At 42.4% G+C, this 16,445-nt stretch overlaps 1 protein-coding gene across 1 annotated transcript in view; it reads right to left on the bottom strand.

Annotated features, from left to right (window-relative positions):
• Positions 1-16,445, bottom strand: part of TMEM44 (transmembrane protein 44) — a 75,249-nt gene that overhangs the window by 43,383 nt on the left and 15,421 nt on the right. Inside the window, exons 3-4 of the mRNA XM_077487468.1 lie at positions 8,031-8,124; positions 6,700-6,863 (exon numbers count right to left, since the gene is read on the bottom strand). Of these exons, the coding sequence (XP_077343594.1) occupies positions 6,700-6,863; positions 8,031-8,124 (258 nt within the window). The remainder of the gene's footprint in view (positions 1-6,699; positions 6,864-8,030; positions 8,125-16,445) is intronic.

Raw genomic sequence — 16,445 nt, 5'->3', positions numbered from 1 at the left:
AATACGAATGACGGTCACCAGCAGTTAGAAAGGATAATGCACAGAAAATAACAAGAAGAACTCCATAGTGTAGACTGAACCACAGTGTATTTAATAAGAAAAAAGTAGCACACTTACACTTAAAACGAATGGACGGCCAGCAAGAAAACACCTGTCACTGAGATGCGCAATGACGTCAGTACATCCACCTCCCACGTGCGTTTTGTGCGACATTGTAAGTGTGCTACTTTTTTCTTATTAAATTCACTGTGGTTCAGTCTACACTATGGAGTTCTTTTTATTTTCTGGGCATTACCCTTTCTAACTGCTGGTGACCGTCATTCGTATTCCAAGTCACTGACGCATGGTCAGGCGTCCTTTTCGTGTACTTCAGCTTCTTTGAGGAAAAGGTCCTGGCTGGCTATTAGCCGCAGGCTCCCTTATAGCTTGCCTCTGGTAAGCGCATATATATTTTTTGTGTGGTGGTGGTGCACTGTCGTTACAAGGTGGTTTATCAGCACTTCAGTCAATATTTTTCACCAGCTGTCAGTTTTATTTCATCATTGATTATTGGACAATTTTTTATCACAATCATTTTTCTTGTTTTGGACTTTTTTTGATTTTCATTTTTTAGCGCTGCCCATTTATTGTTTACAATAATTTGGAATCGTTTGCCTGGTATAGGATATCATAAGATGCAGTTACACGTACTCAAATACTGAAGAGCAAAGAGATGGCAGATTAAATCAAAGCAGTGTTGCTGGGAATCCAGAAGTCCTGGCATTAAAGAAATCTACAAGACTTTACATTTTTTTGTGTTAACTTGTAATCTTGACAGGCCTCCGAAATATAAAAGAAAGGTCATTAGGTTTGGGAGGGAAATGATCAGTTTAGACAAACACAGGAAGGTGTCATTTGTACAAAGCCAGTGTTTATGGTGAAAACCCACTAACTTTATACCATAACTATCTTGATTCAGATGAATGGCCTGGGTCAGGGGTTCCATGGCCAGAGCAAACAGTTGCGACAATGGACATCCTTGTCTTGCTTCTCTGGCTATGGTAAATGTACTTTATCGAAAGCCTGAATACTAAATTTAAGCCAAGGGAGAATAATAGAAAGCTTTGACACATTGCATAAACAGGGCCCAAACTCCACAGTTTTTTGGCATATAATACTTTGAGGTCGTTTTTTGGTACATATATGATACCAGTTATCAAATATATACTTTAACTTTTTTCATAAATTGGTGTTTGTATGTGTTCTTGTCTTGTATTTGGACCTTATATTGTAAGCTCCACTGGGGTATTGGCAGTCAATTATGTGAATGGTTCTTTGAACTATGTGCAGCAATGCACTATAAATTATTGACTACTTTTATAGCGTATAACAGGCGCCAACTGCAGTAGAATAAGAATAAGTACTATGAATCCCATGTTAAAACCAATGTTGGCAACAAATTGGATGTTTCAAACTTTCTTGTAAATAGTTTTCAGTATACATTTTACAATGTTATTTCTACAGGGTGAAAAGTAATAAAGGTAAAGCTGGACTCACATGCCTGCACTGCTTTCCTTAGGTAGCAGTACAGGTTCAGTAAATGGAAACATAAAATATGTACATATTGTCATATATATTTTACTAATGAGTTAAATGACACAAAATAATCAGACAGGTATGCAAGCTGTGAAATAAAAAGGTTATGGCGCTAAACCCTATCAGTGATGAGATGAGTTAACTTATCTAAACCTAGTGTTTATTTTTTATATAAAAAGAAAAAGAAAAAAGAAAAAACTGTTGGTGATACCGTGCAGAGATATCCTAAAGCAATTTTATCCAAAGAAGATTGTGTGTGATTAATGTGGAGTCAACATTCATGTTCCATTATAATTAAAATCAAAAATGGGTGTTAAATAATCCTATACGTATCAACCTACTAAAAACATGTAAATATTCATTTAAATGTGCAAAATAGTGGAAATAATGTTAGTATTCGACAATATATTAGTTTAAAACAGATTGTGCAAACATGTGCAAAAAATGTGCAAAAAAGCAACTAAAGGTCAGAACAACCAAGGATCAGAAATGGTTCAGCCAAAAAATCGCATGAAGACGCAAAATGTGCAAATAGACAATAACTAAGGATCACAACAACCAGGGGTCTGAAATATTTTCAACCAATAATCGCATGAAGACGCATCTGTGTCCAATATAAGTCCAAAATAATATTTGGCTTGATAATGCTGCCTCTTCAGATTATTGTTGTAATTGTTACAAAAAGTCAATAGGGAGTATTTGATTCACTCGTGCAAATAGTGCGGGCTTTCAATTAGAGAACTTCATCCCCGGTGCGCCACTCTGTGTTATAGTGTGTAAATGCTCTCACCAGAGTTAATGCCCCTGTGGGGCTGGATGGGCCTTCACAATGTAAGCCACTGTGTCGCTCTCTGGCTGCTGCTGATGCACTGGGTGAAGAGACAATTCCACCATTAGTCCAGGAATAGATAAGAGCTCTACTGCATGCAGTCTGCTTGGATCAAGGAGCAATCATGAAATGAAGGAAATACAATTCCAGGTACAATACAACCTGGAATTGTATTTCCTTCATTTCATGATTGCTCCTTGATCCAAGCAGACTGCATGCAGTAGAGCTCTTATCTATTCCTGGACTAATGGTGGAATTGTCTCTTCACCCAGTGCATCAGCAGCAGCCAGAGAGCGACACAGTGGCTTACATTGTGAAGGCCCATCCAGCCCCACAGGGGCATTAACTCTGGTGAGAGCATTTACACACTATAACACAGAGTGGCGCACCGGGGATGAAGTTCTCTAATTGAAAGCCCGCACTATTTGCACGAGTGAATCAAATACTCCCTATTGACTTTTTGTAACAATTACAACAATAATCTGAAGAGGCAGCATTATCAAGCCAAATATTAATTTTGGACTTATATTGGACACAGATGCGTCTTCATGCGATTATTGGTTGAAAATATTTCAGACCCCTGGTTGTTGTGATCCTTAGTTATTGTCTATTTGCACATTTTGCGTCTTCATGCGATTTTTTGGCTGAACCATTTCTGATCCTTGGTTGTTCTGACCTTTAGTTGCTTTTTTGCACATTTTTTGCACATGTTTGCACAATCTGTTTTAAACTAATATATTGTCGAATACTAACATTATTTCCACTATTTTGCACATTTAAATGAATATTTACATGTTTTTAGTAGGTTGATACGTATAGGATTATTTAACACCCATTTTTGATTTTAATTATAATGGAACATGAATGTTGACTCCACATTAATCACACACAATCTTCTTTGGATAAAATTGCTTTAGGATATCTCTGCACGGTATCACCAACAGTTTTTTCTTTTTTCTTTTTCTTTTTATATAAAAAATAAACACTAGGTTTAGATAAGTTAACTCATCTCATCACTGATAGGGTTTAGCGCCATAACCTTTTTATTTCACACTTTTTATTTCCCTCTCTTCCCCAATAAGAAAGTGAGGGCTTCAGGCACAGGCAGCTCTAACCCAGTATATTTCCTTTTCTCTCTCCATTTTTTAATTTTAATTTCATTTCACATATTTCTATCACATTGGAGATCTGATTTTTCCATAGCGCGACTTTATTTATTCATTTAGGTATGCAAGCTGCCTCTATCATAGGGAAACTTGACATTTAAAATACTTTACTACAGCTCAAAATGTTCAGATTTTTTTTTCTCTTAATAAAATAACTAACTTTCCATGCAGGATCAATGCATCCATTTTGAAGAACAAACTTGCTATACAATATATTGACAGTACTGCCAGCATCAATATCATTAGTATTACTGGATTGATATAGCTCCAACAGTTTGCGCAGGGATTTACAATATAAAGGGAGACAGTACAATTACAATACAGTTCAATACAGAAGGAATAGGAGGATTCTGCTTGTGGAGCTTACAATCTAGAGGAAGGGGGAGGTGGTACAAAAATGAATAGATGTGATGGATGGTCTGATGTAGATGGCTGAAGTACAGTTTTAAGGTGGAGGCTTTCCTGAACAAATGATGGCAGCATAGGAGCTAACCGGACATACTAGAGTAAGGCGTTCCAGAGAATGGGAGAGGTTCTGGAGAAGTCCTGGAGGCGAGCATTGGAGGAGGTAACAAGGTAGCTAGAAAGCAAGAGGTCTAGGGAGGAGCAGAGTGGATGATTTAGATGATATCTCAACATGAGGTGGGCAATGTAATTTGAATGTTATATGTTGGGCTAGTGGAAGCCAGTGAAAGGATTACCAGAGAGGGGATAGCCACATATCAGTTACTAAAATGTAGGAGTCTAGCAGGAGCATTCATGATAGACCGAAGAGGGGATAGTCAGTGTAAAGATAGGCCAGCGAGAAGAGAGTTGCAGTAGTCAAAGTGGGAGACAACCAAGGAGTGAATAAGTTGTTTTGTGAGGTTATTTAAGAAGGGGGGATTCTGGAAATGTTGTGGGGGTTAGGGTGGCAAAATTTAGCAAGTGATTGGATGTGGGGCCTGAAGGAGAGGTCAGAGTCTAGGATTTCGCTTAGCACCATGGCATGTGTGGTGGGACTAATTATTATGCTATTAACAGAGGAGCTGCCAGGTTCTGGAATATTGTCAGGATCCTCCCAGACGACCGATTGACAGCAGGCTCCAGCTTTGTGCATGGCTGAGAGTCTAAGCCAGCTGCACCTGCCCCCTCTTCAGTCCGGCGCTCCAGTGAGCGCTGGAGGGGCAAAGCAGAGAGTGGTGACTACAGAGCTGACTGAGAACATAGCAATCAGTGGTCTCAGACTTACAGCCTGTATCAGACACATGCTGCTGCAGCAGGAAAGTGAGTATGTGTGTTTGTTTATAAACTCCAAACTTCTAGTTTAATATACCCTGTCTTGGCAAAATTAAGGAGAGTTTGACCACAGATCTGACAAAGAATACAACGGTTTGGCTATCCAGTGGTCTGACCCCCCCCCCCCCCCCCTGAACAATCCTTCAATCAATACGCTGCTCAGGGAGCGAGAGGGCTGTTGATTTGAACCATGTACAGGGATAATAATAATACAGAAGGAATGTGGGAGCATCTGTGTGGACTGTCTTTTTCTTTGCAACCTAGCAGCCAACTTGGAAAATCTATCATTGGCACTCCACAGAAACCCATCTAAAAGATTATATATATATATATATATATATATATATATATATATATATATATAAATCCATATTAATTACTGTTTTAAATATTTCAGAAATGTCAGCTATAAATTGATGCTGTGTATGAAATGACATGGCAAAATCTGTGTAACCCCTTCCTGCCCACACTGGATACATTAGCAGCATCATGCTGGGGGATACATTAAAGAATCTCTTTCCTTGAAAGCCAACAGCCGATACTTTCACAACTGGCTCTTATAGCTAAAGTCCCTAATAAAGATTGGGAGCAGGAGTGGTTCCTAAATATGAGATCACATGCAGGCCAAACGGCTCACTGACAAAATAAGCAGGCACACACTTGAAGGACAACTTCAGGCTTAATATTGTAATAGTCAAATACAATTACAGAATTAAATCAATATATACTGTATATAATAAATTAGGTACAAATTCATGGAAAAAAAATGGGGTTTATTAAAATAGCATTCAATATAAAATTCCTATATGTCCTTAAGAAATTAGGTATGCAGATAAATAGTTGAGCTGTTGTTAAGTTAGCTGACACATGTTGACTCTACTAAATTCTACCTGGGCATCTAGGCAATAATTAACTCTGGTTACAAAAGGGTAACAAAGGGGGGCAACAACAAATCAAACAAAAATTAGCTTTCAATGATCTTAGATTTCCTTTCAGCTTTGGTTTCGCACTGCAAAACTGATATCAATTCTACAGCACTCTGTTATTACTGATCTGGAGATAAATATTCCACATCTAGGTTAATGTATTAATACCACTGAAAAGAATAACAAGAGAGCAGTGTTTTGGAAGGAGAAGGAATGAACGTACTGTTCATTAAATACTGCTGACAGCTGCTGTAACTAATAGGTAAAAGGTATGTTTCAAAAATGAAGAGCGTCCTGTTTTGGATTTCTAGTTCATAATTAAAAGATTCCTGCAAGCCTTTCTTCAGAGGATAAGACCTATGAGTAACATGCTTTACTGTAACATTAGCTTAATCTCTTCCCTACGTTCACAGTACTGAAACTAAACAATGTTTGGTGCACATATTTTCTGGGTTAACGTTATATTGTCCAGACAAGAGTATTAAGCAGAAACAAAATATATTGACTTGTAGCCTTATATACTTTCCCATACATGATTTTATTAGAAAAGTAAATTCCAGGAACAGGAAACTTCATCCAAACTGTAGATCATCCATAGCTGATCTCATCAGTTACAACACACACACCAACCAGACGTGCCTTCATACAGTCTAACACACTGACCTAACTAGGGTTTCAGATAGGTATGAGTTAATGCCTTTTTTATTATCTGGTCATTTGTCTTCTCTTTCATGTGTTCCACTCATTATCCTTCTCTTACAACTTTCCTACTACCAACCTAAGTTTCCCTCTGGTCTCCCTGAACACTCCACCTAGGCTATACCTTGACATAGTAAGGTTCTCACCCTTTGCTTAAGGTCCTTGTGGTTCACTGACTGTCTACCCATTGCATGACCTCCCTTGAAAAGAAGTGGGTCATAGTTACCTGCAGTACACTCCCAAGCAGCTTTCTTTGAGGACCATGAGATACTTCAGGAAGTAGAGGGGCTTTTACATGTAGAGAGTAGTACCCCAGACTTATCATCACACAGAATGTAAGGGCAGATAAGACTGGTTTGCGGTGCCTTTTTCTTCTGGAAGGCTGATGACCTATAATTTAAAAAAAAAAGAAAATAATATTTTATTACGTCATGTTTTAATCTGTTTAATGGTGTGCTATCAAACAAAAAATCAAATCTGTGCATTTTCCTTCTTTAACTCCAATGTATAAATATAAAATGACATATGTAATTTATAATATAAACTTTTGAGATTCCTTTTTAAAAATAAATGTTCTGTTCTGCTATTTTGAGGCTGGGTTCACACTATCTTTGCAAGCGGCTCACAGCAGGGGTCTGGTACATCCTCATTCACCGTTTCAGGTCCAATTTCAGCCCGAATTTTTGGCTGAATTCGGACCTGAAATGGACCAAAAGATGCACAGGGCTCCTGTGCAAATTTGCACAGGAGCCACAACGGAGATATGTGAACAGGCTCTATAGAGAGCTGGTCAAAATCTCCTGCTATTGCAAGTCACATGCACGGAAACTGCATCCAATTTGCAATAGCGTGAACCCAACCTGAATGGTGAGAGTGTTATATATGGCAGCCCCCATGAGATTCCAGTGGCCCCACTTTAAATGTTTGTTGGCTGTTGGGCTATGTTTTTTTCGATCCTCCTTGTTTCCTGTATTGTATATTTTGGTAAAACAGCTAAAATATAAATGTAATTGTTGTCTATTTATTTGAAGTGTATTTGAAGTTTATATACACCCTAGCAATAAACTTCTCTTATTTGCTCCTATTTGATGATCTGTTAAATATACCATTGAAAATGTTTCAATATTCTTACTTGAGTGCAAAAATAGATAGGAGCTGAATGGCTAGAATACATTAATATTCTGACCAGCAGAATGAGATAAACACCATACGCCTGTAAACACACATAAAACAAGCTTATGTACACACCAAAACAAACATTTTGTATGCTAGATCTTTCTGCCAACAGAAAGATCCAGCACAGACAGGATTTTTTTTTTTTTTAATACGCCTGTGTGCATGTAGCCCAACAATCAATCTGCATAGAATATAGCCTAAGAACATTTGATTTTGCTGAAATCACACAGAACAAATTTACATACAGCATCAATGAACAAATAGCTATTTGAATATTTTATAAACAGATTCCTAAGTGTTCACATTGCATTTAAGTTGAGTATAAGTCAGTGACAGAATGGTATTATTATTATTGGGCTTTAGATAAAATGTGTTACATACTTGCTCTCACTCTGTAGCTGGACGTACATACTGGAAAAACAGTTAGTATAAAGTTTATAACATCTGATAATGCCATATAAGCTCCAGTGATGACCTGTTAACAAAGTGTCAAGATAAAAAAGTATTACAACGTAACGTCAAACATTAACAGAATGCTTTTATAAAAATGCTAAAATATTTAAATTGTTTACAAACGTATAGAAAGAACAAATTATATACTGCAAACTTTTCAATACACGGAGGTAGACAATTTCCCTTTATACTTTTATAAATACGCAAATGTTATGCGCAATGGTTTCCCTTCATAAAAAGTCGGTGTTAATCAGTCCAAACATGATACGCCTCTAACAATACACAATGTTTATTTATTTAAAACCAAAAGTGAGATTTGAATTCCCTAAATTCTTTTACAATTACTTAAATCTAGTAGGGATGAGTGGCATGATTTCAGCTTAATACATTTTGTAGAATATTACAGATTGTGGCGATGCAGGAATATCAGTTTTTTTTTTAAAAAAATATATTTTTTGAATAAGAAGATGTATGTCTCTATAGTAGTATATTAAAAGTAATGTCGTTTCTTTCATTTAGTGTTCTTTGTTTTTGTGTTTTTCCTTTTTTTATGTTTATATTTACCACACACCAACAGTTCTGAGTGTAATGTGAGAAGCGGCCTTAGCCTATACTTCTCCCACTCACGTGTTTCCCCCGCACAAAAGTCACCTCTTAGACACCTCTATGACTCGGTAGGCAGGAAGAAACGTGTCAGGGGGCATGGCTATTTGGCTATTTGGAGCACAAATTATTATTTATATGATCTAAGGATTGTCCAACCGCAATATATTTTTGTTTTTTGGTTTAGGTGCATTTTAAATAAAACAGGTCCCACATGCTTCATCCCTAAGGAGGTTCTAATCATTGGCACTTAATTTGGAATACCGGATTTTAATTCCATAAATTTGAAGTCATGGTAAATGTAAGGGTGTACTTACTTTTGTTCTGTGTGACAACAATGTATGTTCATTAACCTGAGCAACAAGGCACTTTCTCCTGGGGACCCATAGAGCTTACCCGGTTATATTCAATCTCACCTTGTGCAGCTAAATAACTTTTCTAAGAGAAGAGGGAAGGGTGTTTTAAGCACAGGGGAAGAAGGAAGTATGGAGGTAGTGGGGTGTTACATACTGGGGGAGTTTGATCACTTGGGAGGTCAAGATCTGGAGCAGTGGGAACAGGATTAAAGCACAGGACCTTTTTCAAATAATTTATTGAATTTTCACAAAACAGTGGAACACAGCCTGAGCATCGTGACAGATCAATAATGTCAGAGCAAAAAATAAACCAGGTTACATTGAACATCAGCAAGGAACTTACAATGTAATAAAGATTCATGAACTGTCTTTTACACACAATTACAAGCTTTGAATGTGATCCACTGTTATTTGGTATGAGGTCTAAAGAGATCACATGGTGCAAAAAAAAAAAGACCGAGAACTAAACAGACAGAGGGGGGGAGGGGGAGAATGAAAGGTGAGGGGGGGGGGGGGGGGGGTCCGGAGGATCCTCATGGCGGTGACATTCCTCCCAGACCATGTAATGCATTTTCACCCTATCTTGTAGTCTGTCTGTCATCCTTTCCATATTTTCCACATCTTTTATTCAAACATATAGGTCTTCCTGAGAGGGGGGAGACTGTCTCTTCCAATGAGGGGCTACTAGGCAACAAGCTGCAGTAAGGATATGTCTTAACAGTTTTTTAGATTGTTTGGAGATACGTAGATGCGAGACCCCTAACAGGAATAGTTTCGGGGACATGGGAATCTGTACTCCCAGAAGGCAGGACAGCAAAAGATGCATGTCCGACCAGTAGGGAGTGATCTTGGGACAGTTCCAGTAAATATGAAAGAGGGCTCCCCTATCCCCTGGCAACGCCAGCATCTGTCTGAACAGGAGGGATATGTGGCATGAAGTATAGATGGTGTCATGTACCAGAAGTATAAGATCTTATAAGCATTCTCCTTATATAAGGTGCAGTATGAGCTTTTGGCTGCTTGGGACCAGATCGTCTGCCAAGTTGCTTCCGGTATCTCCTCTCCCAGCTCCCTCTGCCATCGGAGCATGTACACGTTTGCCCTGTTTGGCAATTGAGTAGGAATTGAGCAGCCGGTAAATGTCTGCTATCAGGCCTCGGCGTGCTTTTCCTTCCAGGATAATGCTCTCGAAGGGAGACGGCGCAGCGAAATGGAGGTCGGGGCAAAGTATTGGGCATAATGCCTTATTTGCAGATAGCCATAGAATACCTGGCGAGGTAGGTCATATTTTGTTTGAAGTTGGGTGAAAGAAAGCAGCCTGCGGGACCTAAGGTCTACCAGATGACCAAAATGAAAGAGATTCAGCGTTGCCCAAGGGAGAGACATCTGGCGAGTAAGGCCATCCGGCAGTTCAGGGTTGTACAAAAAGGAGGTAAGAAATGACTTCTCTGAGCTAAGCTCATGCAAGCCGGAAAGCTTTCTCCAAAGAGACCTGAGTAGGGACATCGTGCCCAGGAGTCTCTCCGCGTCCACCTCCGACTTCGCACTCCAGAGTAGGCTATTCGGGTGGATGGGTGCTAGCCAGATTTTTTCTATTTCCATCCTTTTGTTATATGCTCTTTCGGGGAACCAGGAGGTAATGGCTCATAGTTGGGTTGCCTGGTAGTATTTCACCAGGTCTGAAAACATTAATCCACCATCCTGGCGTGAGGCCATCAACACCAAGTGGGGAATCCTATGTCTCCTGTAGTTTCAGACAAAGCATATCAGGTCTGCCTGGAGTTTTCTCAATTGCCCATAGGGGACCGGGATAGGCAGTGTCTGGAATAGATACAGGAGTTTGGGGAGGATAGTCATCTTTATTGACGCTACCCTGCCCAAGAGAGAGATATGGTGAGATTTCCACTTCTGTAGAAGATCCCGTATATGTCGAAAGAGAGGGGGGTAGTTGGCTTGGTATAAAGACGTGTAGGCCGGCATAAGCTGGACTCCTAAGTATTTCAGGACCTCCTTCTTCCAATGATATGTTAATTGGAAGTGCCTCTGATTTGGTAGCGTTAATTTTATACCCCGATAGGGTTTTGTATATGTCCAGCTCAGCTTGTAGATTGGGTAATGATATCCTAGGCTGGGTAAGAGTGAGTATAACATCGTCTGTGAATAATGTTATCCCTCCCTCTAACCAATATCCCTTGTATATTTGGGTTTTCCCGAATGGACGTGGCCAGGGGTTCAATGTACAGTGCGAATAGCAAAGGGTATAGCGGGCATCGCTGGTGGGTCCCATTCGTGATTAGGAAGGCGGGTGAGAGGGCAAAGGGCGTCTTGACCTGGAATGTAGGATTGGTGTATAAATGGCGGATTGCCCGCAGGAATGGACCCTGGAAACCCATGAGTTTTAGTGTGGCAAACAGGAAAGGCCACCCCAGGCAATCAAAAGCTTTTTCTGCATCTAGGCCCAGGATCAAAGATGCCTGTCCCTCCCTGTTTGCCACCTCTATCAGGTCGATAACCCATCTGGTGTTGTCCCCCGCTTGACGAAGGCGAACAAAGCCCACCTGGTCCTTGTGCATCAGGGACGGCAGTATCGGTTTCAGATGCGACGATAGGAGTTTTGTAAAGATCTTAAAATCCGAGTTTAGAAGTGTGATGGGCCTGTAGCTTGCACATAGAGAGGGGTCTTTGTGCGGTTTCGGTATTAGTGTGAGGAATGATCTTTGCATGTCTGAGGGTATAGGAGTTTGTTGAAGGAAGGCATTAAAAAGTTTACACATGTGGGGGAGTAAGGTAGGATGGAAGGTCTTGTAATATTCGTAGGGGAGGCCATCTGGTCCTGGGGATTTACGTGCAGGCATAGACTTAATAACGGAAGTGAGTTCTTCCTCAGAGATAGGTGCGTTGAGGGAAAGGAGACCCGAGGGTTGAAGCCTCGGGATCCCACTACTGTCTAGGTACTGGGCCAGTCAGTCAGTAAGGTCCGGGGAGGGAGGGTTATGAGGAATCTCAGGATTATTATATAGCATGGTATAGAATTCCGCAAATGTTTGTACTATATCCCGAGGGTGAGAAACCAGATTCCCCTCTTTGTTTTTGATTTGATGGGGTGTGGACGTGTTTGACCTTTCAGCGAGTTTACAGGCTAAAAGGGAGTGGGCCTTATTGCCTTTGTCATAGTAGAGTTGCTTCAGTCTCTTAAGTGCTTTTTCAACCTGACTGATTGCGAGATCTTTGAGCATTGTATGGAGGCAGACAATCTTTTTAAGAAGGGGTATCGATGGCGAGGTTTGAAGTTTCTGTTCTAGTGATTTAAGTTCCCCCTCGACCCGTCGTTTAGTAGCTATAGCATCTTTCTTCATGGCGGAGGCGAATGCAATACACCGGCCCCATACAGTAGGACTGCCTTATGGGCCTCCCATAGCATTGGGGTGGAGATTTCAGGGGTGTTATTTTCAAGGAAGTAGAGCTTCAAAGTCAAGTCCAATTCAGTTTTAGGAAGATGTTGCATTAGAAAGGTGTTTAGCTGCCAGTGGCATGGCTTGCGGTAAGGAACGCCTAGGTTTAGGGTTATAAGGATAGGGGCATGGTCTGACCAGGAGATTGGAAGAATCTTTGCCTCCCTTATAGCTCGGAGTGTGGCGTTGTTAGTGAATAAGTAGTCTATACGGGTGTGGGTGCGATGGGGAGCCGAATAGAATGTGTATTGTCTCTCCGGGGTGGAGTGACCGCCACGTGTCAAACAGAGGGTATCGTTCAGTGAGTTGTCTAAAAAGCTTTGAGTCGCTAGAGGTTCTGGTTTGGGTGTGTTTGGGTTCCACTGTGTAGTGATCGAACACCGAGGAGTGGGATAAGTTAAAGTCACCCCCTACTATCAGGCATTCACTAGGTGTTCGGAACAGTCGCGCAAATACTTTAGTTAAAAAATGAATCTGGTCAGTATTCGGAGCATAGAGGGTACATAACGTTATCATTTGAGTCTGCCAGCGGCTGTGGAGTATTATAAAGTGACTTTTTGGGTCTATGAAGGACTCCAGGCACTGGAAGGGTGATCCATGCTTAAAGAGGATGGCAACCCCTGCTCGTTTATGGGGATTAAACGCTTGATAAATCTGGGGATATTGTCTGGAGGCGAAGGCAAAGGCGCCACCTGTGTTAAAATGAGTCTCCTGAACCATAATTATATCTGCTCCGGAGTGCCGGAACTCAGTCAACGCCAGACGTCAAAATTCTTATCTGGTCTAGCTGCCTTAGAGCCATAACTCCGAGATGCGGGGTATCATCAGAGTGATTGTTCAAGGTTCAGATGGAGCCCAGGGAAGGGTAGGGAGGAGGAGGGTGGGGGTAGAGAGAGAAGAAAAAACAAAAGAAATATGAATGAATAACAAAATAAAAGTTGCAAACATTGTGAGCTTATTCTGCATGGCCTGCAAAACACAGGAATAATTAAGTGCCATTAAGTCCATCCGGCTAGAAGAAAAAACAACAGGCCGGGGGGACAGAAAGAAGTGTTGCGACAGCAGTCTAATAACTGAGAAGAAACAACACCAAAAGTTTCCGAGGAACTCTAGGGGATAGACTATGGGGGGGGGGTCAGTGAGTGGAAAGATGACCACTCTCAAGTCTTCGAACCGAAGTGCCCAATATGCTGTTCAAGGGAAAGCTAAGGGAAAGCCTAAGGGAATATGTAACAGGCTACATAACTTGTGCCACACAAAGTCCATTAGATGGGTACACCCTCCGCAGCTGGGGCAGATAGGTACAAGGAACCAGCTTTCCTCAGCTCTTTTTTGGCTTGGCCGCTTTGTGGGGGGTGCCTGGGGCCCAAGAGCGCTTGGAAGGGGGAACCTTCTGCCAGGTTGAGGGTGGGGGGTGGAGTAGCCACCAGGTCCCATTCCTGGAGACAGGGGTTCGGAATTTCCAAAGTGTCACAAAAAGCTTCTAGGTCTTCAGGGTAGTGAAGTACTGCGGACTGACCCTCTTTACGTACTGTCAGGCTAAAAGGAAAACCCCAGCGATATACATAATATGTCCTTTTCCTGTAGAAAGAGAAGAAGGGGTTGTAATCCAGGAGAGATCTGGATATAGCTGAATGTGTGTTATGGAACACCACTCTCCGGGCCATTCGAACTATACGCATCACCTCCTCTTTCAGCGGGTAGCAGTTGACTCTGCAAATGACATCTCGTGGATTAGAGGTCATGTTTTTGGGGCACAAGGCGTGATGGGCACGGTCCATCTCTATTGGGGTGTCCGTGGGGTCTCCCAAGAGGTCATTAAAGAGGATCTGCAGGGTTTCACGTAGATTCTCCGGGCCTTCAGATTCCGGGAGTCCCCTGATGCGAATGTTGTTCCTGCACCCCCTGTTGTCAAGGTCCTCAATATGGCGTTGCATGTCCCTCAGGAGTAACCGATGATCCACACCTTGTATTTGGGCATGATGTACTGCCTGTTTGGTCTCCTGAATTTCCTCTTCTGCCATCTCCACTCTGTCTGCCAGGTGTTTAAAGCTAGTTTGGAGTGCTTGGATTTCGGCACGACATGGTTTTAGCATCTTCAATTAATTGTTTAAAGTCCTCTTTGCTTGGGATGGCTTGGAGGTAGGTTTGCCATGAAAGGGTTGATTGTTCCTGGAGATCTCGTGGTGATCGTTGCTGGGCTGGCTGGTGGCCAGGGAAGGGTTGTTGCCATGGGGTAGGTGGTCCCACATGGGCAAGCGGTGCATGTTGCAGCTGGGGGCCCCATTCTCCGCAGTCCTTCTGCCCCTGTGTATCTAGTCGCCGCTGGGTATCCCCCATATCTAGGCATGAGGGGAAGCTGGCCCCCCTGCGCACCCGGTCTCCAAAGGAGGGCTGTCTCTGGTCTTTTGGGAGGGCTGGGGCCTGAGCACAGTCCTGGTGGGGCTTGTAGTGCACCTGGGGGTCCGGAGTAGCCTCCCCTGCGGGGAAGGCATGGAAGGAAAGTCCTCTGAGCACTCTGATAGTGATGGGGAGCTGGGGGGTTCTGCGGACATGCCTGGATCTGAGGCTGTACGCAGGAGTCTGGGGAAGGTGTCCGTGCACTGTGTGCAGGACGCTCCGGTGAGGCCTAGTTGGGCAGGCCTCGTGGGGAGTGGGATGGTGGGGGAGACTTACCGCCTCGACCGGAGCTATCCACGGGCCAGGCGTTGTCCAGTCCTGTGCGGGGGAACTCCGCGGATGCAGCAGACCACGAGTTCCTGGCGGTGAGGCCTGTATGGCGGCCGTGGAGGAGGATGCCAGAGCCATCTTGGGATTCCCGCCTGCCAGCATGGCAGGGCTTGTGAGGTATCCCCTGATGGTGGCAGAGGAGCCGGGTGGTAGCTGGGACAATCCCCGGGGTCTTGTGGAGTGGGTCTTTCGTGAACCACCCATGTGTGGGCGAAAGAAAGACCCCAAAGAAGGCTATGTAGCTGGGGGCAGAGAGGGAGCTAACAGCTCACACGTCCATGCAGGTCGGCTTCCGGTCACGCCCCCCCCAAAGCACAGGACCTTGATTATTATCCTATACCGGGACCCAGATATGCCAATCTATGCCACTGCCTGGCAATCAGTGCTGAATGAAGAGTGTACAGCTAGAGACAGGCTATTACAGCGTCAGTATTTGAACCACTGCATGCACTCATGTTTAAGGGAAGAAAAAAAATAAGGAAAGATTTTTTTAAATGGGCCTGTGGAAGACATGTGAACTGCAGTAGTTAAAAGTTTAAAGTGGAAGTTTAGTCAAATCTACTCAGCCACATTCTAAACCTAATCTATCTAGCTCTGTAAAGAAGAGATTGCTTGATGGGACTGGTGGAGAATCTTGCCAATACCACTGCTGGCAGGATGTTAATTGGCCTATTGCTCTTTTATGACAGGAAGAAGATCATGCTTTACTGCAAAAAACCCTTGGCCCTGACAGTGGCTTTTTGGAAACAACTTGTGAGCGTGCAGTTGCCACTATATGGACCTGCTTAGGCCAACATGTCCTGCTCCAAGAAGTTCGATAAAATTTGGACCAAATGGTTGGAAGATAACATAACTTCATAACTCTTGTTGAATTAAGTTTGGGCTGGAGGATAGGGGGGACAGGATTTCAATATTGCTACTTTGAATATATCCTAACGAGATAAGAGGACTTGATACGTTTGCACTATTTACTCCTATTTAGACTAGAGCAAGTAGCAACATGCACCTATGTATTAGCCAGCACATCCTCCTGATTTTGTTTTGCTTCAGGAAGGCCCACTCCTGCGTGAGCCGGGCCACCTGAGTATGTTATGTCCGACTTATGTTACAAACAATAAAAGAGAATTACTTACCTGTTCTGCAGCCTTACTGGTCTGGTCCCACGCTGAGCTATCAGCGGCGGCTTCAGTGTGTGGGAATGT

This window comes from Lithobates pipiens, unplaced genomic scaffold (genome assembly GCF_037356315.1).
Source record: "Lithobates pipiens isolate NorthernLeopardFrog02 unplaced genomic scaffold, aLitPip1_a1.2 Scaffold_18, whole genome shotgun sequence".
Lineage (NCBI taxonomy): Eukaryota > Metazoa > Chordata > Amphibia > Anura > Ranidae > Lithobates > Lithobates pipiens.
Note: the sequence above shows the minus strand (reverse complement) of the source record. Positions and strands in the feature narration are given on the sequence as shown.